Source organism: Perna viridis, chromosome 7, assembly GCF_037379345.1.
Source record: "Perna viridis isolate PV_CMFRI_1.1 ecotype Kerala chromosome 7, ASM3737934v1, whole genome shotgun sequence".
In the NCBI taxonomy this organism is placed as follows: Eukaryota; Metazoa; Mollusca; class Bivalvia; order Mytilida; family Mytilidae; genus Perna; species Perna viridis.
The window spans coordinates 14,393,199-14,420,481 of record NC_142451.1 but is presented as its reverse complement, the minus strand read 5'-3'; the positions used below and the strand labels follow the sequence as shown (position 1 = coordinate 14,420,481).

General features: G+C 33.7%; 4 protein-coding genes across 9 annotated transcripts; 3 read left to right on the top strand and 1 right to left on the bottom strand.

The window, feature by feature from the left end:
• Nucleotides 1-3,379: 3,379 nt before the first annotated feature.
• Nucleotides 3,380-6,252, top strand: LOC148611440 (uncharacterized). 3 transcript variants are annotated; one of them, XM_088592062.1, is made up of 3 exons: nt 3,380-3,484; nt 3,913-4,464; nt 6,044-6,252. In XM_088592062.1, exons 2-3 carry the CDS (start codon nt 3,952-3,954, stop codon nt 6,047-6,049), a joined length of 519 nt encoding a protein of 172 aa, XP_088448188.1. In that variant the 5' UTR covers nt 3,380-3,484; nt 3,913-3,951; the 3' UTR covers nt 6,050-6,252. The 3 variants fall into 3 exon arrangements, with proteins under 3 accessions (XP_088448188.1, XP_088448186.1, XP_088448187.1); XM_088592060.1 differs by having other exon boundaries at nt 3,913-4,493; XM_088592061.1 differs by having other exon boundaries at nt 3,858-4,493.
• Nucleotides 6,253-6,590: 338 nt separating this feature from the next.
• Nucleotides 6,591-8,978, bottom strand: LOC148611439 (uncharacterized). Its single transcript, XM_088592058.1, has 3 exons — nt 8,007-8,978; nt 7,651-7,845; nt 6,591-7,101 (listed from the first exon to the last, which is right to left on the bottom strand). Exons 1-3 carry the CDS (start codon nt 8,905-8,907, stop codon nt 6,776-6,778), a joined length of 1,422 nt encoding a protein of 473 aa, XP_088448184.1. The 5' UTR covers nt 8,908-8,978; the 3' UTR covers nt 6,591-6,775.
• On the top strand, nt 7,494-16,695 carry LOC148611438 (uncharacterized). 4 transcript variants are annotated; one of them, XM_088592067.1, is made up of 5 exons: nt 7,494-7,511; nt 13,513-13,567; nt 14,726-14,835; nt 15,133-15,258; nt 16,531-16,695. In XM_088592067.1, the coding sequence occupies exons 2-5, from the start codon at nt 13,516-13,518 to the stop codon at nt 16,648-16,650; spliced, it is 408 nt and encodes a 135-aa protein (XP_088448193.1). In that variant the 5' UTR covers nt 7,494-7,511; nt 13,513-13,515; the 3' UTR covers nt 16,651-16,695. The 4 variants fall into 4 exon arrangements, with proteins under 4 accessions (XP_088448193.1, XP_088448191.1, XP_088448192.1 ...); XM_088592065.1 differs by lacking the exon at nt 7,494-7,511 and adding an exon at nt 9,106-9,588; XM_088592066.1 differs by lacking the exon at nt 7,494-7,511 and adding an exon at nt 10,062-10,113.
• Nucleotides 16,696-16,797: 102 nt separating this feature from the next.
• Nucleotides 16,798-25,650, top strand: LOC148611437 (uncharacterized). Its single transcript, XM_088592059.1, has 8 exons — nt 16,798-16,899; nt 20,963-21,011; nt 22,113-22,234; nt 22,643-22,768; nt 22,976-23,117; nt 24,354-24,478; nt 25,084-25,209; nt 25,483-25,650. The coding sequence occupies exons 2-8, from the start codon at nt 20,963-20,965 to the stop codon at nt 25,603-25,605; spliced, it is 813 nt and encodes a 270-aa protein (XP_088448185.1). The 5' UTR covers nt 16,798-16,899; the 3' UTR covers nt 25,606-25,650.
• Nucleotides 25,651-27,283: the final 1,633 nt, after the last annotated feature.

Sequence of the window (27,283 nt, the reverse complement as noted above, 5' to 3'; positions counted from 1 at the left end):
TTGCTGAGGATGCTTGAACTCTGTAAGTCGTGAAGAATAATACAATTCAGCATGAAACATTTTGTTACAGATGGCCAGTGTTCGGGGGTAATTTCTGATAAAACATACGTATACAAACTACATGATAAGGCAAATCACAATTCATTATGAAAATATAACCATATATATATTTTGAGTCCTATGTCAATATAAAAAAAAGAAAAAAATATAAAATGTGTTACTCTATTCCAAACAGAAATTAAAAGGATTACACAGAGAAAATTAAATAAATGTTAATTTAACACACGAGTGTTGTGTAAAACGGGTTTGCTCAAATTCATAGAAAGATTAAAGCGTTCAAAGCGGCAAAAAAAAATAGATGGGAAGTTCAGTCCTAATCAAGCTGCAAATATTTGGTTCGATGTGTGCATGTAATCCTGAAAAATCTAAGACTTTTATCGGGCGTACACGTACATGTACTGGGTCTTAGAAGGTCGAAATTGTAAACTTACTGAGTAATCTTTTAGTACCCCGTGCCAGTATTGTATTAATTCTGAAGTGCCGATATTCTTTTTCAGTAAATTTGCTGCTATCGAAAAAAAAAAATTAAAAATGATAAATGTTTATAAAATTTACATAACGAGTAGCCAATTATCTAATTCATACCGGTTGATAAAATCGGTAAGCACAAATTTGTCTCAAAATTTTTCAATACTTCAGATCTCTTTGATATGAAATGCTATTAACATAATTTATACCACTTTTTTTATGAAATAATGTCTTAACACTGAATAAAACTTAAAATAATGTAATGTTCATTAAATTTTTATCTTCCCTTATAGTTATGCTTAACAAGTAACAATGATTATGTACATTTATAATTTACTGAATTCATTGACTTGATGATCGTTGTCGAGACCAAAAACGACAAAGAAATTGTTTTCGTTTTCTAAATATTATCTTTTAAGCAAGGTCTTTAGTAAGAGCATCATCTCAGCGCAACGAAAGGCATGCAAGGTTTTGGAGCAACTATTTTATTGGATAGTAGGCCTGGCATAATTTTTTATCTTGTTTTTTTTGCTAACTAATTCTTGTCCAGATGGGCTTATTCTTGCAATTGGAGTCCGTCGTCCGTCCACATCTTCTCCAATTAAACCATGTCTGTAATGTTATTCATGTTTGTTTTAGATGCATTTTACTCAGATGTGTATTTAAAAACAGTATTATTCTTGTTTGAATTTTTAAACGCCTTTGTAGCTAAAAATAATGCACGCTTAATTCACTTTGAGGTTAAAACTAGTATCCTTAGGCAACATCGTTGTTATTATTTAATTTAAGGCACAAACCCCATTTTCTGACACCCTGCATAATTCTGATGTTTCGGCTATTATACGAAAAAAAAAAACGATTGCGACTAGAAAGAAACAGCAAACACTACATATCAAGTAAATGAAGCTGACGTAGAAAAAAAACTACAATGTACCATTATCCCACATGACCAATAATGAACAATCGCACGACTTAGTGTCTCTTGATTTTCGCAGTACTTGGTTTATACATGTATCACAAAATTGTCAATATCAAATACAGATATATCATGGAAAATTAGAACGGCAAATATTGTTTTAGCATGACCAATGTCATGTGAACAAGCAGTTATTCCGCGAGCTTATTTCTTTTTCATTTTAAAACCGATGATGTTACAATTGTACTTTAACAGTTTTCGTGAATAACTAAAAAAAAAACAAAGGCAGATACCGCGAAACTGTATTTTTAGCCCATTCCCGTGACAAAAATTTACATACGCGAGTAAATTTGCACACCTAAACTTTGCATACATGTGCAAAAGTATATTTGCTAAGTGGTCTTGTGTCTTTTTCAAAACTGCGCGTCAATTGATGAAATATTAGGTTATTTAGGCAGTATTTTATTGGGCGTGACCATAAATTATGTTATACTGGAATAATACTATCCTTAATTATGTTACTAGATTCGATATGTCGGTTACTGTTGTAATATCCGTAACCGTAGCGTGGGTTGTAACTATGAATATGCATATTAACTGACTGTTAACTACACCAAACACACACCACCCACAAGAAAAACATCATCTCGACCTCGAGATCCGCGACTTGTGTGTGTGAGCAAAAAAATCATTTTTATGCATTCTATGTTCTTCAAAAGAGGGGAAAATCTACATTTTGTGGCTTATACAATGTACAATACTGTTGCTAAACAGCTGTAAAAAAAGGTTTTCTAATACGTTCTTACATGCACACGTATGGCTTGTACAGGTGAAGGTTATGGGATTTGGAAGCACTCCCTTTTGTTGGAAAATTATGCAGTGATAAGAGCAACAATATTGCGCAACCCAGTTAATTAAGGAGCTTCTTGGAGTCGTTCAGCTAATAAAATAATTCATTTTGACGATGCACTGAAAAAGTATCCAAAATTTTAGTTGTAAGAAAGATAACTCTGATTAATACAACAATTTCAACGTCGCGACGAACTGAACAAGCACCAATACACAAGTAAAGAAAGTAGAAAGTTCAAACTCCCCACCACTGTAGCATAAGTGGTGCTATGCTATTCGTTGGAAAGCTTTTGGAACATTGTGGGGCGCTTAATATCTACATTTTGTATATTACAGTACACTTTACAGGTATTTGAGTAAACATTCATGTAATCGTGTTTCATATACTAATGCGCGTGATGAAGGTGCGTTTCAAGAGGATGACTTCCCTAACAGTCCAAAATCATATCCGCTGGATAAAAATTCTCCACTTTATTACTATAGTGTAATCTATGCTGGGGATGGAAGTTTGAACATCCAGTTCTATGCTGCCGAATCTCGAGGTTTGTTCATTAAAATTTAACTTTTAATCTATAACCAATTAAGCACGCACTTCTAGAAAGCAACGATTACAACACCACTGTAGAATGTCTAAAGAAGGAGTATCCGAATGATATAATAGCTGTCATCTCATAAAAGAGGAACAAAAAGTCTTTTTAAGAAAGTCTACTGAGACAATTTTGTTTCGGTTTTTTTGTTTTTGTTTTTATTTCTGGTTTTCTAACTGAACTATTTATGATTCTTTTGTGTTTGAAATCTTTCGGACAATTCAGTTTTAACTTTTATATCATTAGTGATTCGTCGATTCTATTTCTAGGAGAGCAAGAAGAATCTTCTAACATTGATTCAAACTTACTTATTCAGACAAATTAAACTGCTTTCTATCTGTTCTAATTTCCGCACAGATTTATAATTAATTGCTATGAAATATCTTGGAAATTAACTTTAATAACCTTTTATGTGAATAAACTTACATTTTTCCTCAAAACAAGGGCAAACAAACATTTTTATGTGTATTGCATAATATAAATAATTAATGAGGTGGGATCGGTCTTAACAATGAGGTTTGTAATTCATAACAAAAATGTATTTTTTGTAACATTGTTACAAGCACATCAGTTGGAAACTAGAGTTTCGTCTTTAACGGTAACTGTAAGTATCATAATTATTGTTAATTATTTCTCTTCCGTTGATAGGTGCCCTCTAGCTGGTACTCAATTTATTTACTATGTACATTGGTCATAGAGAGACATGTGTGAATATGAAGAGTTCACCGCCTTCTCGTAAAAATGGAGATCATCGTACATGTTCTAAGAATTTCTTTCAAATACCGGCATGCTTTTTGTACTTTGTTCCAGTAAAATATTCACATTTCAGCCCGGAAAGCAATCTAACAGCTGCTAGAATTTGTCAGAACAAAAGTTGATCTAAATAGTAATGTTAAACAATGCCTACTAAAATAATATAAAAAGAATGACTACGAATTTAGGTAGTACGTTAAACAACTCCAATAACACATTTTCAGGATTAAAGTCCATGTCGTCTCGAAGATAATCTGATTCTTGCAATCGTATCTACAGGTTGATTCCACAAATCATCAGAATGTGAGAAGCTAGAACATGAAGTTGTTTATTTTACCATTCCTAGTATTGTTTTCGTCCGAACAAAGAATGATTGGAGCTGTTCGAAAAACATTGGAACATAGATTTATTCAGGAAAGTTTGAAGATCTCCCCACTCGATCGGTCTTTTTCTTACTATAAAGAGTTATGGAAAAATTTACATGATAAATTTTCAGTAAAGGCTTCAAACCAACTTCTAAATCCGGATATATCATTGAAGGATTCGGTTCAGTCTGAACCAGAAAAATTGAGGAAATTGGAAAGCAAAAATATACATTTGACAGGAACTTCGCTGAATCATAAAATTCGACAGAAAAGACAAGCTTCGGAAAACACTGAGGCTACTAAGAGTGAAACAATAGCTCTGCCAACGACTAGTAAACCAATAGTTACCGACTCAACACGAAGCACAACAATAGCACAAAGCACAACCACGACTACAACCCAAACAACAATACCAGCCACTACAACAATAGCTCCAAGTACAACCAACATAAATAGCAAGGAAAAAGTAAATTGTGCTTTACTGAGAAGCTTTGGGTAATCAATTTCGTGATTTATATTCATATATTTCTGTTAATCATTTTCACTGGATTTTTCTCGGTTTAGCTGTTAGAGCGAAAGTGAGACAATCAAAGAGTGAGATCAGACTTAACTATACTAAAAACTAGTACTGTCTACCTTTAAAAAAAGAGAGCCAACACAGTAAAATTTGTTCCTTCTATTATAATTTTCTACATTTTATTCAGGACACATGGCACGCAATTTCAATTTTCAAAACATTTTTTTTTCGAACGCCACAAAATTATCAGTATTTTGGCAATCGGGAAACAGAGTTGCGATCAGGTGACTTGCGTTTCTAAGGAAGAGCGTCTTTAAGTCAAAGGTAAAAAGCGAAACTATGTCGACTGCGTCGGAAAATCTGGTTGGTACTTTTGGTGCTTCCCGTTTTTGAAAAGGAAAAATAAAATTTTTCCCACCAAATTAAATATTACGTTTTGTTTAAGAAAAACATTATATCTTCATTGTTTGTAGATGTACATGAAGGAATTAAAGTATTAAATTTAATGTTTTTACAAGTTAAATCTCATTAGCGCACCAATTCCCATGCAACTGAACGGGGATTTTATTATTTTTTACAAGACGGTTAGGCACCATATGTCAATGTGCACGGCAAGATATATATTGTCCAAATCTTTGCAAAGGGAGAAAATCTATTATTTCAAAGTCCTCTTTAAGTCCAAAATCACTTAATGACTTTTGATATTTCTTATCGAAAGGTTAAGAATCATTTGTAGATGTGCATGAATGAAGATTATATTTTCGACGAAACAAGATGGTCCAACAGAAGCTAGGGTTTTACATGTAAAGGTCTATAAATCGATTTTTCCTAGGTATTGTCTTTATATTTTAAGATTGTTGCAAGAACATTCGTGAAAATTTCTTATTGCACGAGCGTGCGATTGGCAAATTTTTCCTATGCTTTTCCCCTGCCGGTTATAATAACTATTCGGCTAGGTCATTGAAAGAAAATTGAAATTTAAGTTAAATGTACAGTTATTCAATACGGATCCTTGACTGAACAAGTTGTTTAAGTTCGACTAAGTTCGATACCAGGCAATTGTACACCATGTTTTAAGTCAATTTTTGTACAGTCTACTGTTGTTCACTTCTTCTGTAGACAGATGATACCATCATATGAAACATATCAACTACGTAACTGAATTCAGTTTGTTTTTTTTTAAATCTAGGGGTTCGAATCATTCTCCTCAGCTCAAAAGATAGGCGATGTCCTGTTCCGCCATTTTATTTTGTTTACTGGAGGACAAAGTAATCGACATTCGGAACATATTTCCCAGAATATGTATCAAAAAAGAACGAGAAAAGAGTAAAATATCGGCGCAAATTGCACTTTTAATTTCTATTGAATAGTCAAAGTTTTATTTCTTAATAATAGAAAGTATTTTTCCACTCATTTTGTATAAGTAATGTATTAATGTGCTCGTTCAAAATCTGTATTTTACCACTCTAATGAAGATTCACCCCTATTCGAGCCACATTATACATGACAACTCTGTTTTATTACACAGGCTTAAACACCCAGTTTGTAACCCAGGACAGTGGACGTAGATGATTGAAAATTTCTAATGGCAGATTCTTGTTTTTGAGAATGAAGATTCAACCAACGCCTTCGAAGGATGTGTGTAGTTACTTGGATCATTATACTTCAAGTTGTACAATATTAATACAGTGTACATACATGTATTTATGTACTATGTTGTAAACTATGTAGATTTTACTTGGTGTGGTATTTTACCAACCTGACTCTTGTAATGCCTATTTCCCATTAGGCTAAAGAAAACAATTTGTCTGTTTCTTGCTACTTTTCCTACCCTAGTTTTTTTTGTGCCTACACTAAACATTTTACATCCAGTTTGGCTCAAGCACTATTAAAGTCAAGATTGTTTCCTCATTAACTCAATGTAAAATGGTTTAGAAAAATAAAATAATTTCCCTAACTACATGTACCTACACTGTTTTTTTCTTGTTGGTAGCAAAAAAAGCCAGACTAATTTACATGTAAATAAGTTTAAGTATCTATTATCTATGAACACCATATTAATTCAAACATCCATAGTTACTTAATATTTATTGAACTCCATTCATTTTTACATTGAAATTTTTCCAGTGGGTGACGCTAGATATCATAACCTATAGTGGATTTTTTGCATATAGTCCAGTCGATTTCGATTGTTATGATTTTCATGACATTAGTCCTCGTCCATTTAGGTACATACAAATGTACGAATGTTTTCTTGCTTTTATGAATGATAATGAAAATGATCAAACTTACTGATAATAGCATACAGATAGTGACCAGGACTGTCCGTTTTACTCTTATCACGGTGACCAAATAACGAGTAATTTGTAGATATCTTCCCATTTTTCAAGCCCCAACATATCATTTCTTTAAGCGACCTAATTGCACGAGCCTCTGGCCCTTTGTTATTGTAATTTCCAAGGAATGCAAACGACACAGAGTTTCTGTTCCAACCATAAGTATGAGCTCCAACAGTGTTCCATCCTCTTCCTTCATACACATGGCCATCTTCTCCGATCATGAAGTTATAACCCACGTCCGCCCATCCTAAAATCAAGTAACTATATAAAGATCATATAAAATTATCTATGTTGAATGTGGTTTTGGTAATTTCGACTGACATGAAAATAGCTCATTGAAGAATTAAGTAGAAGTGGATCGAGAGATTTTGAAAAAGGGGTATCATTCTATTATATGCTCGTGTTTGCCTAAATTTTGCACTAAATTAATGATATTTTCAAACAAAAGGGAAAGTTTCAATCCCTAGAACCCTTCCGGCTTCTAAATCCACCACTAATAAGAACTTAATCAACACAGTAAAACTTGCCATTCCACATGATATTTCTGTAAAAATACAAATGCTAGCAGGTAAAACTGAACATGAAATACGCATTAAAAGTGAATTTATTTCATAATATGTTATCTTGATTCGACCTTTAGACGATGAATTACTCCAGGTAAGCACGAGTTCACTAAATTTTAAGTGGCTAATGTCAAATAGAATGAAAAGGCGGTACCTGACGTCAATATGATCTGTAACAATATTCTGGGTAGAAGTATCCTTGTATCCCCATAAACAAACAGTAGCTTTCTTACCGTTACTGTACATGTGGTCTTTCTGAGTAGCCTGCACATAACTACGACATATCTTTTTGTCTTCACAGTGTATTCCACCAGTATGGTGAACAAACACATACAGCACTGGACTTGGCATAAACTCTTTGCTTTTTGCCACTCTTGCTCCCCATTCTTCACGTGTGATAAGAGACGTATTCTCACATGAAACTGAGCCTAAATTAAAACAAATTGAAGCATACTATTGAAATTAATAGAAAATCTATAATACACGAATATACAGTAATCATTATGACAACAAACAAAAAAGTTAACTCGTACTAGAACATATTTTTCAGAAAGATATTCGCTGAAAAAAAAACATTTGAGATATATACCTTTCCATTCAGGTTCCGAAAACAACTCTTGAAAATAAATATCTATATAAGGATAAAATTCTGTTTTCTTAAATTCTTTAAATCCAAGCATCGCCAATGGAATTAACAGTGCCGTGGCAAGTCCAAGTAGTGCTAGTGTCATATACAAAGGTATAGTATAACATTTGCTCCAGTAAGACGGAATTCTCTCCTCTATTCTTCGCAATTCATCCTCTTTGATTGCCTTTTCTTTAACTACATCAATGTAATTTTTACTCTGGAATATTTGAATTTTATTGTAAGCATCCTTTGCCTCAGGATAAGCCCAGACACAGGGAGTTTTCAGAAAATCTAGCATCGTTTGGCAGTGCCGCTTCTTATCGGTCTCTGAAATTTCTCTGTCATGGTGTACTGTATTTCTGATAATTCTTATATTATTTGGATCAATAGTGCTTTGAAATAAGGATCGTATGTCCACACAGTTTATTATCTTTCCTATAATTACTGCAACGTCGCCATCATTGTACATTGCATTCTTTGACGCGTTACACCACTTCGGGTTGTAGCATTTTTCAACTTCTTTCAAATCTGATGGCCATTTTGACGAATCTATTTTTGACCAATCGGCTCCGTACCTTCCAATAGTGCCTCGATCTTTGTGTGAGTTGAGTATACTTGTTCTCCATCCAATACACGTGGGACACCAGTTCCTTAGATCTCTGGAATGTTTCTGACTGCACGGATTATTTGGGTCCATGCATGGTGGATAGTTAAAATGTTGTTGCATGACCACAAGTTTGTTGTGCACGTTTGAAAATTCATCATCTTTAAACTTTGAAATACCATCGACGACAAACTCTAGAGCAAAAATAACAGATATACGATTTTGTTTTTTTACGTCATCGAATTTCAAGTCGGCCATGGTGTACAATTCTAATCCAGAAAGCGTTTAACAGAAGCACACACTCATTATGTATAGTAAGTGTATCAATATCGGAAGGATTTCCATGTCTATTTATAGTACTTTGGTTACTGAAGTGTTGAAAGTTCTATGAATAGAACGAAATTAATATGAAATACAACTTTTGGTAAAATATGATTGTGGACTTAGAACGCTACGTGTCACTTCGTATGAATTGGTCGTATATCATTATCGATATATATGATACAACAAATACTTGCATCTTAGCCTGCTATGAATTTTTGGCTGTAGTTAACGAACACATGAAATATACATAATTTATGAAAATACAACAAAATAACCAAAGCAAAAATATATTACAAATATATAGTAAATTCTGCTGTCAAAATGTGATTATGTTTGTTTTTTGTTTTTTGTTTTTTGTTTTTTTTTTTTTTGGTTGAGGACCAATGATTTTCTTTATAAATACTACTAATGAAAAACACACATATGTGGAAGCAAAAAAATTAAATATTTTATAAATCTTTTCCGCGTCATTATTTTTTGTTGGCAGTGTATGTCCAAGATACAGCCTTTTCTGTACTTAAGTCCTTCATATCATCTAAATGTCCTATATGTAATCTTGAATGTCCATTTCTGAACTTTGATATTAATTGTTCGTTGATAAAGATTACAAACACGGTAAGTTTTCACTGTCCCTTTTATATTAGTGTGTCATGTACAGATGCATTTATGTAATGCTTGTGTTTCGTGTGAATGCTCTTAAGATCCTCTGTTCACATTTACCCCCCTTCCTTTTCCAAAAAAAAACATAAAAAAACCAATTTGTTTCAGAAAATCAATATAATCGCCGATGTATAGTAATCAAAATGGTATTTGAAAGAAAACCGATCCATTCGTTTATGAAGTCTACGTGCTAACGAATTGTTACCATGAGTAAAGTTATATAAAGTTGGACAAGTAAATCGAAATAAAAAAGATAAACACGAGCAAGAAATGAAGACAGAGCAACAAATATTTACAAACTGAAAGAAACACACACAAAACTTCTTGTTAATAGCGAAAAAAAAAAATGGAGCATTGAATCAGGTGCACCGATCGCGTTCTATGCTTTACTAGACACACCCCCTTAATTTCTAATGTCATGCATTAAGGTCAACAGAAGGTGAAAATCACGAAGAGTGGAATGGTGGTGATACGTACAATGTAAAGATGCATGTAACTACCAAAAATGCTACATGGTCCAGAATTTTTTAAAACATAATTAACGTTTAGAAGATGTGGTATGATAGACAAGCATTATCGCAGTACATGTACATGTACATATTACAAGTCATAACTTGTGCACATGTAACTATAACATTTACTATAGAAGTAGGCAACATGTGAATTTATGAATAGATTTACCTTGATATATAATGAATAATAAATGTTCATTATATCATATATTTAAACTATACCTCAAACCAATGTAACAATAGCATAAATGTGATGAATTTATTTAACAAAACTCAAGACGGGAAAGGAGTCATGGCCATCGCCACTATATGTCACCTAGTTACATGATGTCTCAACAGATGGTCTCCTTCCTTTCATACAAAAACCTCTGGACTTCATCACATTAGAACCAAATTCTATTCTATTATACCTCTCAATCTACTACACTCCCTTTACAAAACAAGTCTTGACACTCCTGTTTCTAACCCTACCACACCATAATACAGACTTGTTGCCATCATTTTAGATATTGGTTTCCACAGACTCTTTAAACCAGTTTGTGTGAAACGTCAAGATGAAGAAAAACGATCATTTCTTCCACTACCGTTTGTAAACAAAGGTATAGATGCAATTAATTTGGCTAACATCCTCCATCACAAAAACGTTACCAACAAAATTCCCCCATTTTTCAAAGACAAATCCATACCAATTATTTCATATTCCTATACTTCACCCATTGCATCCAAAATTTTCAATTATAAAAGGCTATTGCAAAACCTCGAGATTGAGGACTTCAAGGCTAAACCACCTGACTGTTCTTGCAAAAACTCTCCATTAAAGTATGGTCCTTCCGGTCACATCTTTACGGGATATTTGTCCATCATCGAAAACGAATCTCTGCGTAATATCCTTTCTAAAGGTCCCTAGTACCGTGAACCACGCTCCATAAATTGGAATTATAACCTTAAAGTTCTTATGGATGCCGTGGAGGACTATGCAAGAAAATGGATAAAACGAGAACAAGAAGACATTGATTCTCTGTCAGAGTGGTTAAAGGCCGTGAGGTCCTTAATTTTGAAACGAATGAAAGTTTTTAGTAGGTCAATGAGTGCCAATGCTACATCAGTTTTAAAGACCTGATGTAGCAAAAACATTGTCTACCATACATGACAAATATGTTGTCGTACCAGCAGACAAAGCCCAAAACAACATTGTTTTTGTCTGCAAAACATTTTACATCCAATGTTTATTATCAGAGGTAGACGTAGAAAATGATAGCAGTGATAAGACCTATACTGCTACCACACTCTCCGAAGAGGAAATTGTGGAAAACCATAAATCTGTGCTTTCCTCTTTTGGTCTCTCTACCAAGGACGATGATTGTGATTTACCGGCTATGTACTGGATTCCTAAACTCCACAAGAATCCAAACAAACAACGTTACATAGCTGAATCTGCAAAATGAACCACCAAACCTCTTTCAAATTTTTTAACTTCTATACTCACAGCTGTCAAAGAGGGTTTGCAGTCCTACCACAACGCTTGTTACTCCCGTAGTGGTATTAATTCAATGTGGATCCTGAAAAATCCGAAAGATCTTTTGGGGACAATCAGTTCAAGACAATCATCGGAATATAATAGCATTAAAACCTTTGATTTTTCAACATTGTATACTTCTATTCCACGTACTCATTTAAAATCCCGACTTAAAAACATTATACATCGTTGTTTTTTTTTCAAAAAAGATGGTACAAATATATACTTCTTAGTAGAGATTCCTCATACTTTGTAAGAAATAATTCCAAATCATCTTTCAAATATACAGAAGAAGATGTTAACAAAATTCTGGAATTTTTAATCGACAATATATTTGTACAGTGTGGTGGACGCGTTTTTCAACAAACGGTCGGCATTGCAATGGGAACAAATGTGCTCCTCTACTTGTTGACCTATTCTTATGAGGCTGACTTTATAGCTGATATGATCCGAAAGAAAGAATATCGATTATCCAGATCATTTAATTTCAGTTTCAAATATAGATGACGTATTATCTTTAAACAATCCTAATTTTGGGGGATTTGATCATAGCATCTACCCCACAGAACTTGAGATAAAGGATACTACAGACACTGTGAAGTCAGCCTTATATCTTGACCTACACTTAGAAATCGACGGTAACGGAAAACTATTGACCAAACTTTACGACAAACGTGATGACTTTTCATTCAAAATTGTCAACTTTCCTTTCATCTTTGGCAACATCCCTTCAGCACCTGCGTATGGAGTGTTCATATCACAACTCATACGTTATGCCAGAGCTTGCCGAGACTACGCATACATTTTGTATTGCGCTAGAATTCTATCATATAGGCTTCTGGAGCAGGGTTATTTTGCCACAAGATTTAAGTCATCACTACAAAAGTTTTATGGCCGTCATTATGAACTCATGGATCGTTACGGTGTATCCATCTGCGCCATGAAAACTGATTTGTCCAACGTGTCATAGTTTTCCTTTCCTCTTTCGTCTACCCAGGACTTGACTTTTTATGTAATATGGCACAAATGTGGTCAGTAATATAGTATCATTGCTTAAAGTTTCCATATTGGCTGAGTTATTGGTCCGAGACTAGCCATATTGGACTGAGTCTTAGCCAAAGTCCAATATGAAAAGCCGAGGACAAATAACTCAGCCAATATGGAAAACCTTACGCAATTATACATTTATTTACTAACTAGTCCAATGCGTCATATTTGCCTTGGCCAATATTGATTTTAACCAGGCCAATATTACATATTGGATGGGTAAAAGCCGTATTGGAGGGCTAAATACCGTTTTGGAACACTTCTGTATTTTGTATTGTATTTGCAGTTTTGACCTTATATTCGAACGGTAGTCAATAATTGTCATTATTTATATGCTTACCTGTGTATCCGTTATTGCTATTTTTAACCAAGGTGAGAGTATTCTTAACCCATGTTAATGTCCTGTCGGCAATCTTCGGAAGTAATGGCGAACAATAATTAGAGCTATCAACCTTCTTTAATTAAAAAACGTTGTGTTCACATTATTCTGTAGGTATTGTCGACATTTATTGCTTCAACTGCATATTACTACAAACTTATTCCATTGAATCAGCAAAGTTCAGTAGAATCAAAATTGAACAAATTTGGCAGCTAAAGCAACTTTAAATAATGAAATAACTCGTGACAGAGATGTTATAGACCAAGACGGTCAGAAATATATCATCATGGGTAAATTAATCTTTATATTACGCCAATCTATATAAAACTCTGTTTCAGGTTCAATAAAAATACCTGCAGTTGATTCAAATTACAAACGCGAACTCGCTTGTTGAAATAGTGTTTTTTCTCTGTGTTGATTTGTAGGTAATGTTGGCTGTATTTTTTGCCCTTACTATCTGGACCATTGCTGTATCTGCAGGTATACAAACGTTTAACGTTAAAGAAATGTAAATTTTCCATTGGAATAAATAGAATACAATGATCAGTAAATTAAAAAGTGTAAATATGATTCAAAATAGTCAAGAAGTTAAAACGAAATATTTTTTTTCAGGGAACTATGTATGAGGATAATTGTAGATAAAAATGTTTGAAAATCAGTTATCAATCCTTAAGCAGCATGCAGAAGTCACGACATGGTTAATTAGCTCTTGGGTTGTTTAACATTACGCAATACAACTAGCTTAAACTGATCCAATGTCACAAACCACCCAGAATCATTGACTTGTCGGATTTTTCGTTATTCTCAATGATCCAATGTCACAAACCACCCCGAATCACTGACTTGTCGGACTTTTCATTACTCACAATGATCCAATGTCACAAACCACCCCGAATCACTGACTTGTTGACTTTTCATTACTCTCAATGATCCAATGTCACAAACCACCCGAATCACTGACTTGTCGGATTTTTCGTTATTCTCAATGATCCAATGTCACAAACCACCCGAATCACTGACTTGTCGGATTTTTCGTTATTCTCAATGATCCAATGTCACAAACCACCCGAATCACTGACTTGTCGGATTTTTCGTTATTCTCAATGATCCAATGTCACAAACCACCCTGAATCACTGACTTGTCGGACTTTTCATTACTCACAATGAAATATGACTCAATTATATTTCAGTAAGATATTATTGTTGTCATTGTCTTTCACATTTTCACTTTCTTCTTTGTGTCATTGCGAACCATTAACTTACAATTAAATCCTTAAAATGTGGGGGAAATAATTAAAATACCATAGCAAATTTTTAGATTTGCACCTAATTCTGTTGTTTTGATAAATAAACTTTCTAATTTACAGTTTAACTAGCAAGTAAACAAAAAAATAATTCCTTGGCCTTAAGTAACATTATACATGTACATCTTGATATTATTATGTTCAATTTACATAATACAAACGCAAATAAAGATACTAAGTACCCAATTTTAAGGGCTACACATCTCCTGTTCGTCATATTAAAATATATTATATAAAATATTTCTTCCCAGTTTGCATTTTAATATAATGTAAAATGTTTTTAAAAAACAAATCCAATATTTCAATGCTTTCTATCTATTTATTGTTTTAATAGATACCCTAGATTGTACAGGACATCGTCGATACTCCAGTCAGGGCACCGGGTACTACCCGACCAATGGGGGTATCTATGACAGATTAGGTCATCCATTACATTCTCTGGAAGTAAGGAACAACGTACACTCATATAAATTCTAACAAGAACTGTACAGTTAAATTGGCGTAGCATTATGTAGTAACAATAAATTGCTGTATTTTTTTTTTAAATATGTTAATGTCAGCATAAGCGTTTAAATTTCATTTTGAAGGAAGCTCCTTTCTGAGTCAGTTTATATTTAATGTCTATAGAATCTACTTAAGATTGACAGGTTTGAAGTTTATTTATTGATGGCAAGTTTTTATTTTGTCTGATTTTCAAAATACTTAAAGAAAAGATAATGCTGCATAATATATGATTTTTAGGACTTTCTAAATGGCCGATCCCAATGGGTTAGTGTAGCAATGGACAGACATCTTGAGATCCTGTATGGCAAATCTATATGTATACCAGAATTAAATCACAAATACAACAGAGTCATTCCTTTTAAAGTAAGTAGCATTAACTGGGTCATTAAGTAGGAATAAGGATCGATCCATTGTACCAACATATGTTCATACGGGCCTAGAACGCTAAATAAACTGATAACCCAACTAAGATATTCTGCATCTATTTTAAACTATAACCTGCATCGAGTAAATATCATCACAAATCCGCTATGTAGTTGTGGTACTAATATTGAAGATGTTGACCACTACCTCTTTCATTGTTCTATATATGTTACTCCTAAGACAAACTTTGTTTTAATAATTTAAGCTACATGGCTCTGTGATTCCTATCCACTTAACGCCAACATTTTACTTCCTGGAAGCTCAGAATTAACATATGAAGAAAAAAATTGTATTTTTCAGCAAGTTTTTCAGTATAAAAGAAGAACAGAGATATTTCTTGTTGTATGCTTTGTAAATGAAGCTGATACTTTTTTGTGTTCTTTGCTCTGTTAAAGATCGTCACCACCACACCACCTTTCTCAAACTCTTTTTCTCTCCAGTTGACTTTTAGTTACAATATAGATCATATATTGTTAAAGAGTGCTTTCTATATGTATATTTATATACTGTATTTAGGGAGGGACTAAATAAGTATGATTTATTTTTATCCATGTTGTTTTTGAGCAAATAAAATATGTTTAAACTGAACCAACCGGAATATGCGAAACTTCCTACAACATCCGGTCTGCATCTGCGCCAAAAGTTCGAACAGTCACTTCCAAATTACATATGTCATTTCCAACAGCAGTAGTTTTTTCCACTGATCATCGTTTTCAACTTTTACGATTTTTTCGAATGTAATTGATGTTACACCTAACGCCATAAAAGCATGCATGCTTTTTCATGAAATTCTTCTTTGAGTCATTTATTTTCCAGTTATACTTATATTTTTTTGCGAGATGTGTTAAATTTTACACTTAAATCATATATGGTTCATTTGATTTGAAACAAGCTTTCTGAATGTTTGGTTCTCTTTGAATATACCACCTTTACCCGTGCAAAGCATCAAAATTAAAAAAGACATTCCTCAAACAACCCAAAAATAACATAGTCACTTGAACTGTTCAATGTGCTCAAACTGGCAACTGAATTATTTGTCTTTTTTTTGTTTTTGTTTGTATTTGTATTTGTTCTTGTTTTTGTATTTGTTGTTTTGTTTTGATTATTTTGTTTGTTGTTGTTGTTTTTTTTTTTTTTTTTGCACTGTAAAAAATATTCAAATTTAGAATGAATTAGTAAACAGAGGTTTATCTTGATTTTATACATTTTTAGATTGTTGATTCTCTATCCAGTCTATACAATGAGGGTTATGGCAAAGTGGCTATTTGTTCACAGACTGGGTCATTAGATTTGACACTCAATGGACACCTGACTATTGTCTTCCGTTTTTAAAGACTGTTGCATTTATCTAATAAAATAAAATATTTGTAATATGAATTTATGGTTCCGTCTGTTAATATAAACGTAAGTCATTTTACTTCTAAACATAAAACTGTGCTTATAGTGTCTTATAAATGTGTTCTTATCTACCATCTACCATTAAGCACCAAGTTGAACTGCATGTCACGAATACATTGAGTATCTGTACAGTGATTAGAAATTATTTTGGCAATTTTAACACTGAATTGTTTCCAGAAAGAGGTAAGAATAAGAACTATGTTATCTGCAAAATATGGACCTTACGTTACTTATCATTGCAATCAGTCGTGCTTTCAAGTATCATTGTATCAAAGATAATCTTATTCCAGTGGTCTAAAGAAATTCATTTTTATTTTTTTATTATATGACTAGATAACTGCAATGACAACAAATAAAAGCAACAGAATGTGCCTTTAGCCCAAACTTTATCTAATTAGACGCTTTCTTCATTTAAAAGTACGGGATAGTTGAGCACTAGTTAATAAATGAGTTGATAAATGAGCATGCTTGAGATATACTACTGTGGTAGAAAACAAGAGGCTCCCAGGAACCTGAATCGCTCACCTGGTTTAATTTTGCCTTTCAAGGGCTATAAATTTAACTAGAAGTTGTTCAACAATTTTGACTCAAGAAGACTTTAGTAGGATCATTTCAGCAATTGAAAGTTTCTTTCTATCTATTATAGTTTTCAAAAACCTCTTGGACTTCATCACATTAGAACCAAACTTTATTCTATACCTCTCACTCTACTATACTCCCTTTACAAAACAAGTCTTAATACTCCTGTTTCTGACCCCACCTCACCATTATACAGACTTGTTGCCATCATTTTAGATATTGGTTTCCACAGACTCTTTAAACCAGTTTGTGTGAAAAGTCTAGATGAAGAAAAACTATCATTTCTTCCGCTATCGTTTGTCAACAAAGGTTAAGATGCAATTAATTTGGCTAACATCCTCCATCACAAAAATGTTACCAACAAAATTCCCCCATATTTCAAAGACAAATCCATATCAATTATTTCATATTCCTATACTTCACCCATTGCATCCAAAATGTTCAATTATAAAAGGCTCTTGCAGAAACTCGAGATTGAGGACTTCAAGGCTAAACCACCTGACTGTTCTTGCAAAAACTTTCCATTCAACCTGTCAATCTTCTGGTCACGTCGTTACGGGAGATTTAACCATCATCGAAAACGAATCTCTGCGTAATATCCTTTCTAAAGGTCCCTATTATCGTGAACCACGCTTCATAAATTGGAATTATAACCTTAAAGTTCTTACGGATGCCGTGGTGGACTATACAATAAAATGGATAAAACGAGAACAAAAAGACAATGATTCTCTGTCAGAGTGGTTAAAGGCCGTGAGGTCTTTAATTTTGAAACGAATGAAAGTTTTTAGTAGGTCAATGAGTGCCAATGCTAGATCAGTTTTCAAAGACACCGATGTAGCAAAAACATTGTCTACTATACATGAAAAGTATGTTGATGTACCAGCAGGCAAAGCCCAAAACAACATTGTTTTTGTCTGCAAAACGTTTTACATCCAATGTTTATTATCAGAGGTAGACGTAGAAAATGATAGCAGTGATAAGACCTATACTGCTACCACACTCTCCGAAGAAGAAATTGTGGAAAACCATAAATCTGTGCTTTCCTCTTTTGATCTCACCAAGGACGATGATTCTGATTTACCGTCTATGTGCTAGATTCCTAAACTCCACAAGAATCCAAACAAACAACGTTTCATAGCTAAATCTGCAAAATGAACCACCAAACCTCTTTCAAAACTTCTATACTCACAACTGTCAAAGAGGATCTGCAGTCCTACCACAACACTTGTTACTCCCGTAGTGGTATTAATTCAATGTGGATCCTGAAAAATTCGAAAGATCTTTTGGAGACTATCAATTTAACACTATTATCTGATTATAATAGCATTAAAACCTATGATTTTTCAACATTGTATACTCCTATTCCTCATACTCATTTAAAATCCAGACTTAAAAACATTATACATCGTTGTTTTTTCCAAAAAAGATGGTACACCTAGAAACAAATATATAGTTCTTGGTAGAGATTCCTCATACTTTGTAAGAAATAATTCCAAATCATCTTCCAAATATACAGAGGAAGATGCTTACAAAATGCTGGAATTTTTAATCGACAACATATTTGTCCAATGTGGTGGACGTGTTTTTCAACAAACGGTCGGCATTGCAATGGGAACAAATTGTGCTCCTTTACTTGCTGACCTATTCCTTTACTCTTATGAGGCTGACTTTATAGCTTATCTGATCCGAAAGAAAGAACATCGTTTGACTAGATCCTTTGATCTCAGTTTCCGCTATATAGATAACGTATTATCTTTTCAAAAAAATCCTAATTTTGGGGGATTTGATACATCGCATCTACCCCCAAAGAACTTGAGATAAAGGATACTACAGACACTGTGAAGTCAGCCTCATATCTTGACCTACACTTAGAAATCGATGGGAAAGGAAAGCTATTGACCAAACTTTACGACAAATGTGATGACTTTTCATTCAGAATTGTGAACTTTCCTTTCATCTGTGGTAACATCCCTTCAGCTCCTGCGTATGGAGTGTTCATATCACAACTCATACGTTATACCAGAACTTGCCGAAACTACGCAGACTTTTTGTATCGCTCTAAAACTCTAACAAATAGGCTTCTGGAGCAGGGTTATGTTGCTACAAGATTGAAGTCATCACTACAGAAGTTTTATGGTCGTCATCATGAACTCGTGGATCGTTATAGTGTATCAATCTGCACCATGAAAACTGATTTATTCAACGGGTCATAGTTTTTCTTTCCTCGTTTGTCTACCCTGGACTTGACTTTTCATGAGCAACTCGGCGGGTGTTTTTAGAAAAGCAGAGGACGCTTACCTTACCGGTGCACCTGGTCCATGCTCCCAGTTTTTAGTGGAGTCCGAGTTGATCATTTGCTTTTGTTACTTTGTATGTATGATTTTAGTTACTTCATGTTCTTTGTTGTGTATGTCTGTTTTCCATGTCTGGTCTTTGTCCCTGGATTACATTCGTTTGATTACCAATAAAACCTTGGTTCCCTTGATTACTCTTTCAAAATATTGGCTGAAAACTTTGAAAAAAACGTCATTTTTCCCCTTTCAATAACTTTTAATAAGGGCAATAACTATTACAAGGAGATATCTGACAACTGTTATCCCTGAAGACTTTTATAGTCATAATAATAAGGATCATTTCAGCAATTGAAAGAGTAATCAAGGGAACCAAGGTTAAATTTGGCTAAACCTAACGGCGAAAAACTACTGTCTTACCCCTATGTTTTATTTTTAGTAACAGCGGCCATGTTTTTCGACGGATCAAAAATCCCCACATCTGTTCTATGCAGGATCCCAAGAAACATGTGTACCAAGTTTGGTTTCCATTGGCCAAGTAGTGTCAGAGGAGAAGATTTTTGAAAGAAATAACATTAAAAATAGCAAAAAAGAAAACGTTGAAAAGGGGCAATAACTCCAACATGGCTTAACGGATTAAAACGAAACTTGACCACAGGTAGATCTTATCATGCTGAACACTTTTTTCTGTGTCAGAATTTAGCTTAACCTAATGGTTTTGGAGATATATGCGAAAAACTACTGTCTGACCTCTATGTTTTATGTTTAGTAAAGGCAGCCATGTTTTTCAACGGATAAAAAATAATCCCTACATCAGTTCTATGCAGGATCCGAAGAAACATTTGCACCAAGTTTGCTTTCCATTGGTCAAGTAGTGTCAGAGGAGATTTTTGGAAGAAATAACATTAAAAATAGCAAAAAACGTTGAGAAAGGACAATTACTCCAACAAAACTTAATGGATTAGAACGCAAATCTGACCGCAGATAGATCTCATCATGCTGAACACTTTTACTCACGTCAGAATTTAACGAAATCTAACGGTTTTGGAGATATATGGGGAAAACTACTGTTTTATCCCTATGTTCTATTTTTAGTAACGGCGGACATGTTTTTCGAAGGATTAAAAATGCCCACATCAGTTCTATTCTGGAGATCCCAAATAACATTCATACCAAGTTTGGTTCCAATTGGTCAAGTAAAGAAATAATTAGCGGAAGTGTATATATGGAGCATGTTTCTTTTACACTCTCTTTTTCTAATTCTTATTTTGATAATATCACCAAGGAAGACATCAGTTCTATACTACTCCTACTACTAAGATTAACTTATCGATTTTGCCAATTCGTTATTTAATACAAAACTAACGTATTTTCAGATGCTGTATATAACTGTTGTAGCAGTATGTCTTTCTGTCGTGACTTCAGGTATAAATAGCTCAGAAATGAAAGTGTTTTTGTTTAATTTCTTTTCATTTTAATGTGATTAATATGAATGAGGGCTCGGTTCGTATACATGAAGTACTGTAGTCTTAGAAATGTCCAGTGGTACATTCTTCATTGTAATTTATCAACCATTAGATGTATTGAATGAAAGCAAAAGTGCAGGGACTGATTTCACACCAGAAATTTATATTTATGTAACTAAATAAGGGTAACAACGAAATTACCGAAAACTAATCCGTTTCATAATCAAGTCAAGTCCAAGTTAAAAATACATAAATTAACATTACAAATGTGAAAAAAACGATAATTACATTTAACAATGTTCTTGCATAATAACTTTTACCTTGCCTTCAAAGCTTGTTCATAGAAAGTCATAACCTTAACAAAAGGATTCCATTACATAAAAATCTACTTTATACAATTAAATAGGTGCGTGCGAGTTTAATTGTGACGTAAGAACATGGTTGTTATCAAAGTTAAAAGTAAAACAGTACTAGTGTTATAAGAGACCATACTCACCTTGCTACAGTCAATGGTTTCTACATATCCTATTGCGGCAATAATAATTGAGAAAATTTAATGCATGGGCGACTAACAGTTCCATGCCGTGAGCGCGCGCTGTTCGATATTTATACTAAACATAAATGCGCGGTCATTTGTACTTAAATGTCCTTTAAGTAGCAGTCTTTATAAAAATCAGTCAGGAGGTGATTCATGTATAACAAAGTTATACGGAATTAACTTTCATTTTTATTTATTTTTTTATTAGAAAAGCTGCTACGTACCACATAACCAATCGTTGTTTTGTAATTTCGAGATCAAATCATATTAATTGTGTATAAAACTGGCACTTTAGAAGAGTTATCGTTCTTGATTGAATTTGATTTGTTTTATTTAAGTCGGGACATGTTTGGTTTACTAAAAAATACAGATCTATTTACAGAAAGGACTATCGTTAAGTGAAATCATAACATATTAGAACAAAAGAAGATCGTTTGTTCGGTGTGTATTTTTACACAATGATTCCCCTCTACCATAGGCATTGTCTGAGTTTTATATGAATTGTTACTTAATTATTTGCAGAGACACTTGATTGTACTGGAGACCGTAGATACCATGCCACAGGCACGGGTTACTATCCTGCAGATGATCCTATTGAGGGAGGCTTCGTAGACATGCAAGACCATGGTCTACAAACTCTACAGGCATGTGCTCATTAGATTATCAAATTGCTTCTGTTTGTTTGTTTTGCTTTTTGTTCTTTCTTTCTTCGTCATTTCGTCATTTTTTTCTTGTTATCTATGTTCTATGTTTTTTTCGTATTGATATTCTTGATCAACCAAATGCGCCTTTCTGTAAATGGATTTATTTGATTCTAAATATTTTCGTGGCTTTTGGCAACATGGAACTAAAATCTGGCATAAATTTAGATTAATATGAAACTCGTCACTATTAATGATATGGTATGGTTATTTTGAACGAAAACGAAAATGGATATGGTCTATAACAGCATTTAAATTTGAAGCATTTTTTTTAAAAAGAACATTGCATTTTATATATTTTTTTTCAAATTAATAGTGACCATAATTTTCTTTTCTTTTTTTTATTTTAAGGACTTCCTCGATGGTTCAGTCCAGTGGGTTAGTGTGGCCATGGATAAGTTCCTTCATATTCCATACGGCACAGAACTCTGCATACCAGAACTCAACTACAAATATAACAGAGTCATCAAATTTAAGGTATTAAATAATGCAGGAAATACTATTAGCGATGCTACTGTATAAACTGAGATTGACATATTTCTAGTATTTTTATTTTCGTTTACAAACTTTCGATTTTTCCTGGATTAATATTTAGATTGTAAAGAGAAATCAAAGTAATATTCACGAACGTTAATACCTTTATATTCATGTAGTGTGCGCTTTGAATATGTTTACTTCTAATAGGTTGTAGACACAGGTTCTGCATTTTACCATAAAGGATACACTAGAATAGATATCTGCACCCGCAATAAACAAGCGTCTTATGACAATACTATTAATGGTCCACTGACTCTTGTCTTCAAGTCATCAACTTCTACAGTTCAAGGTGCGTAAAGTTACCGGTGTCCACAACGAAGCAAGAATCATCAATCTTTACTTAAAACTGAGTGGAATCAAGATATAGTATAATATTTATAGTCGAAAGGCTTTGAATACATAAATACCAATCATATATGTTGCAAAGTGAATATAATGTGCACGTGTTTCAAGAAGTAACCTCTCATCAGCAACATTAGAATCAATTATATAGGAAGACCTAAATCCAAAAGTTAATTGTATACAAGAAGTACAAAACTATGGAAATGGGAAGCCAACGTCATCAACGAGAGGTTCTACCATGTGCAATACAAGGAATGAAACCTCAGTGTTTAAGTGTGAATGTGGAATATTCCATTTTGTGTACATTCAGGATCGTTGTCGGTGTATATGGGACACCTGGATGGACACTACACTGTCCGACATACTGAATAACTGAACAGCAAACTAGTAGTTGATCGCTTCTAGTTTCTTAATTCTCAAGTCGAAATTCATTTTAACGACTTTCAGGTCAAAACTATCAACCAAATCACCATATCGTTGAAATAAATCCTGTCCTCGTACCTTGGTATAGCTCAGGATTGTGCTACAAATTGTCGCATTTGACCTGAAAAGATCTTAGTTACAAAGGACTTGACTTTTTTATTAGCACCTCGGTGGGTGTTTTAGAGGAAGCTTACTCTACCGGTGCACCTGGTCCAAGCTCCCTGTTTTAAGTGGAGTCCGAGTTGCTCATTTAGTTAAGTTTCTTTGTACGTATTTTTTTTGTGATATAATTTCTTTGTTGTATATGTCTGTATTCCCTGCCTGGTATTTGGATTGCGGTATTTTGAATTCCGCTAGAATATTGATTCCCTTGATTACTCTTATGAACATTGCATTGTCATAATTCATATGCCACTCTTTCATCCAATTTTTTTATTTACTTGGGTCGAATTTATTGGCGTAAAAAATATTCTAGAATTACCTGCAAAACGGGAATGCCGATGAAACTATTTTCCTGTAGCGATGTAAGAGACAACTGCATGCAGTAGCTAACAGGTTTTACAAATGTAGGTCCTGCTATTTCAATTCTAGTTTTCGATCTAAATTGATAACAAACCAACGTTCCTAATGTGGCAGCATGTTAGATAAAATATGTTGTTTCAGTTCATAGGCTTGTAAAATGTTCCATTGATCTAAGAGTTACCAAGATTTTTTTAGGTGTAAAATTATACAAACATCATTTTTTCTTTGTTTCACTCAGCTTCAAACCTTGACTGCATTGGAAGTCATAGATATAGTTCTAGAGGCACTGGATATTATCCAGCTGATGATCCAATCGAAGGAGGATTTTTTGACAGGCAGGGTCATCCTCTGCATACCCTACAGGTCAGTTTCTATACCTCAAGTTTAGACTCAAAATTAGTAGACACATTGTTTAGTGTATGTATTAAATTCGGATATAAAAAATCATGGTCTAGTTACTTGTCAGAAAACTGAATACGAAACAAGAAAAAAGTTTCAAACTAAAAAAATCTAAATAAACTACGAGATTCTGACTAAGCTATAACTCTAGATATGACATCCATAAAAATCTTATTTTTTAAAATGCTAATTTGAATTTCTCAGGTCCCGAACGTTCAAAAGATTTATTCACCGCTAGACTGGGCAAAATTTGGTACAATCTATTCAAGTTATCCCTTGGATAAAGTGATGATCACCGGGGCCCCATTGTCTCAGTTGTAATTCTCTGAAAGGATACAACCTTTTTGAAAATAAAGAGAATACATGTAGCAGTGAGAATTCTCAAGAGCTTATTTTTAATTTTAGCGCATTATATAGATAATATTAATACAGCGGCATTATTATTTCTTCAATTTAAAAAAGTAGCGTTTTACTGATACCAGATATATAATAGCCAACATTTTTCATCCCGGTTGTTGTCTCTTTGATTTATTCACCATATCCATTCGCGTTATATTATATCATGGTAGGACTTTCTGGATGGATCGGCTGCATGGGTCAGTGTAGCAATGGACAAATACCTTCATCTTCCTTATGGTACCCATCTGTGTATACCTGAACTTAACCACAAGTACAACAAGATCATTCCATTCAGAGTAAGTCAACATTCATGCTTTCCTATAAAAAATGAATAGATGTTTCGGGTTCACGAAGCGTAAGCTTACACTAAGTTGCTGGGTTCGTATGGTCTTGCAAGAGTTGGTAAAAAATAAAAACAATGCTGAAATGATTATGCCCCAAATTGTTCCTCAATTACGTTTATCATTCAAGTTTTGTAGTAAAACATTTAAAAAACCTTAATAAATCTGAATTTGAAGTGAAATTTATCAAACTATAACAGTAAATATTGAATGAATGTACTTTAACAGGTTGTTGACACAGGGTCTGCCTTTTACCACAAAGGATACAGCAGGATTGATATTTGTACCAGAAATCAACATTTTTCCTACGACAACACAATTAACGGACCCCTTACACTTGTGTTTGCATGAAACAATTGAAAAGTGCAATTAAATGATAATGAATGGACCTTTTAAGATTCGATTTTTATCATATTTTATTGCGATTTTTATTACCATCATCTAATTTGGTCAATTTCGTCCTAGTGTAAATAGTGTTTAACACGTGTCATGGAGCTGCATATTTGTTTCTAGGTAATTAACGGATTATACTCGCATGCATTATGGCGGATGCCGCTGACAAAGTTGGACAAACTTACCCTTCCGAAGCACTTGATGTCCCTCACTGATACTTCATATTGCTAGTGCTTAATTTTTAATGACGTTTTTATTCACAGCGGTGCGTAAACAACATAGCATTATTACCTGTATACTGTGAGCGCGCCTAACAAGTGACTGGCAATGCATGGTTTCTGTTAAAAAATCATCACTTTCATTTTTCACAAAGATAATCTAGTCATTTTTATATGTTAAGTTATAGTAATCCTGGCGGCGATTAATTTTGCTTGGAACAAAGCGGACGAACAAGTACACATATTTTTGGTCATGCTTTTCCAGTATAAACCATAGAGCTTTTGTTATTTTTTCACAACAAATAATGCTTGGATCTTATCAACAAATCTTAAAATCATTTAAATTAATTTAAAAGAGAGAAACGAAAGATCAAAGTGACGTCACACGTAAGCATCACGGACAGTACAATAACAAATGTGTCTATTTATGCGTAATGTGTTACGTAGTTAAAAAAAGTAAGTGTTAATATATAATAGATAAGATGGGATTATTGTTTTCTTTTCACACATTTATTTCAATGATTGTTAGAACAGAACGAGGTCTTGAAATACTGAATACATGCAACACAACAAAACTGGATATATGCCCTATGGGGTTGAAGCATTCCTTTCTCACAGTCACATATTGATGTACTTGGAAATATTTAGATGCGAAGTAAATGCTACATTTTCACGTAAAAACTTCAACCAAAACCGCGAGAAATTCTTGCAACTTCTACGCGGAAGTACCTACATTTTCCTTAATCGCAACCTAAGGTAGTACAATACAGTTAGGTCATTTCTGAAAATTTGGTCTCATTTTGTTGAAATAAAGCTGTTTTGAGGCAGTCCACACAGAAATTTCTAGTGTTTTGTCATACAAAAGTGCATATTTTCTAAATCCTTGGTGTGTGGAGGTTCAAGTCTTTATTAGTAATTTAGTGATTATTCTTATAAAATCCAGTAGCCATGATAACATACTGAAAAAAATATTGCTGAGTTTTAGTACAAATCAGGGGTGCCTTTCTAACAGCCAAATACTATGTTTTATAAAATATCAGGCACTTAGACACTACCACAGGATGAAAGCATGCATGGAGTAGGTGTAAAAAAGGTAAAAAATAATAAGACCCTTTTCGATTCATTCTCTCACAATTTTAGTCCCAAAAGTTCGTGCGAAATAAGGTATTTTGAAAATCAGCCATCTGATGCTGAGGAGAGAACCTGATACGGCAGGGGACTGGAACATTCCGAATACCATTTTTCATTTAAATTACACCTGTTTACTATAACATATATTACATCTGTCTATGTATAAATGCTTAACTACATTTAAACAATATATCCACCAAATTTCAACTTTTAATTTTAAGTTTTACAAAATTTGACCGGGGTAACTTGGTGTGCGAAACAGTGCGCCTTAATGTAACTGTAGAGTG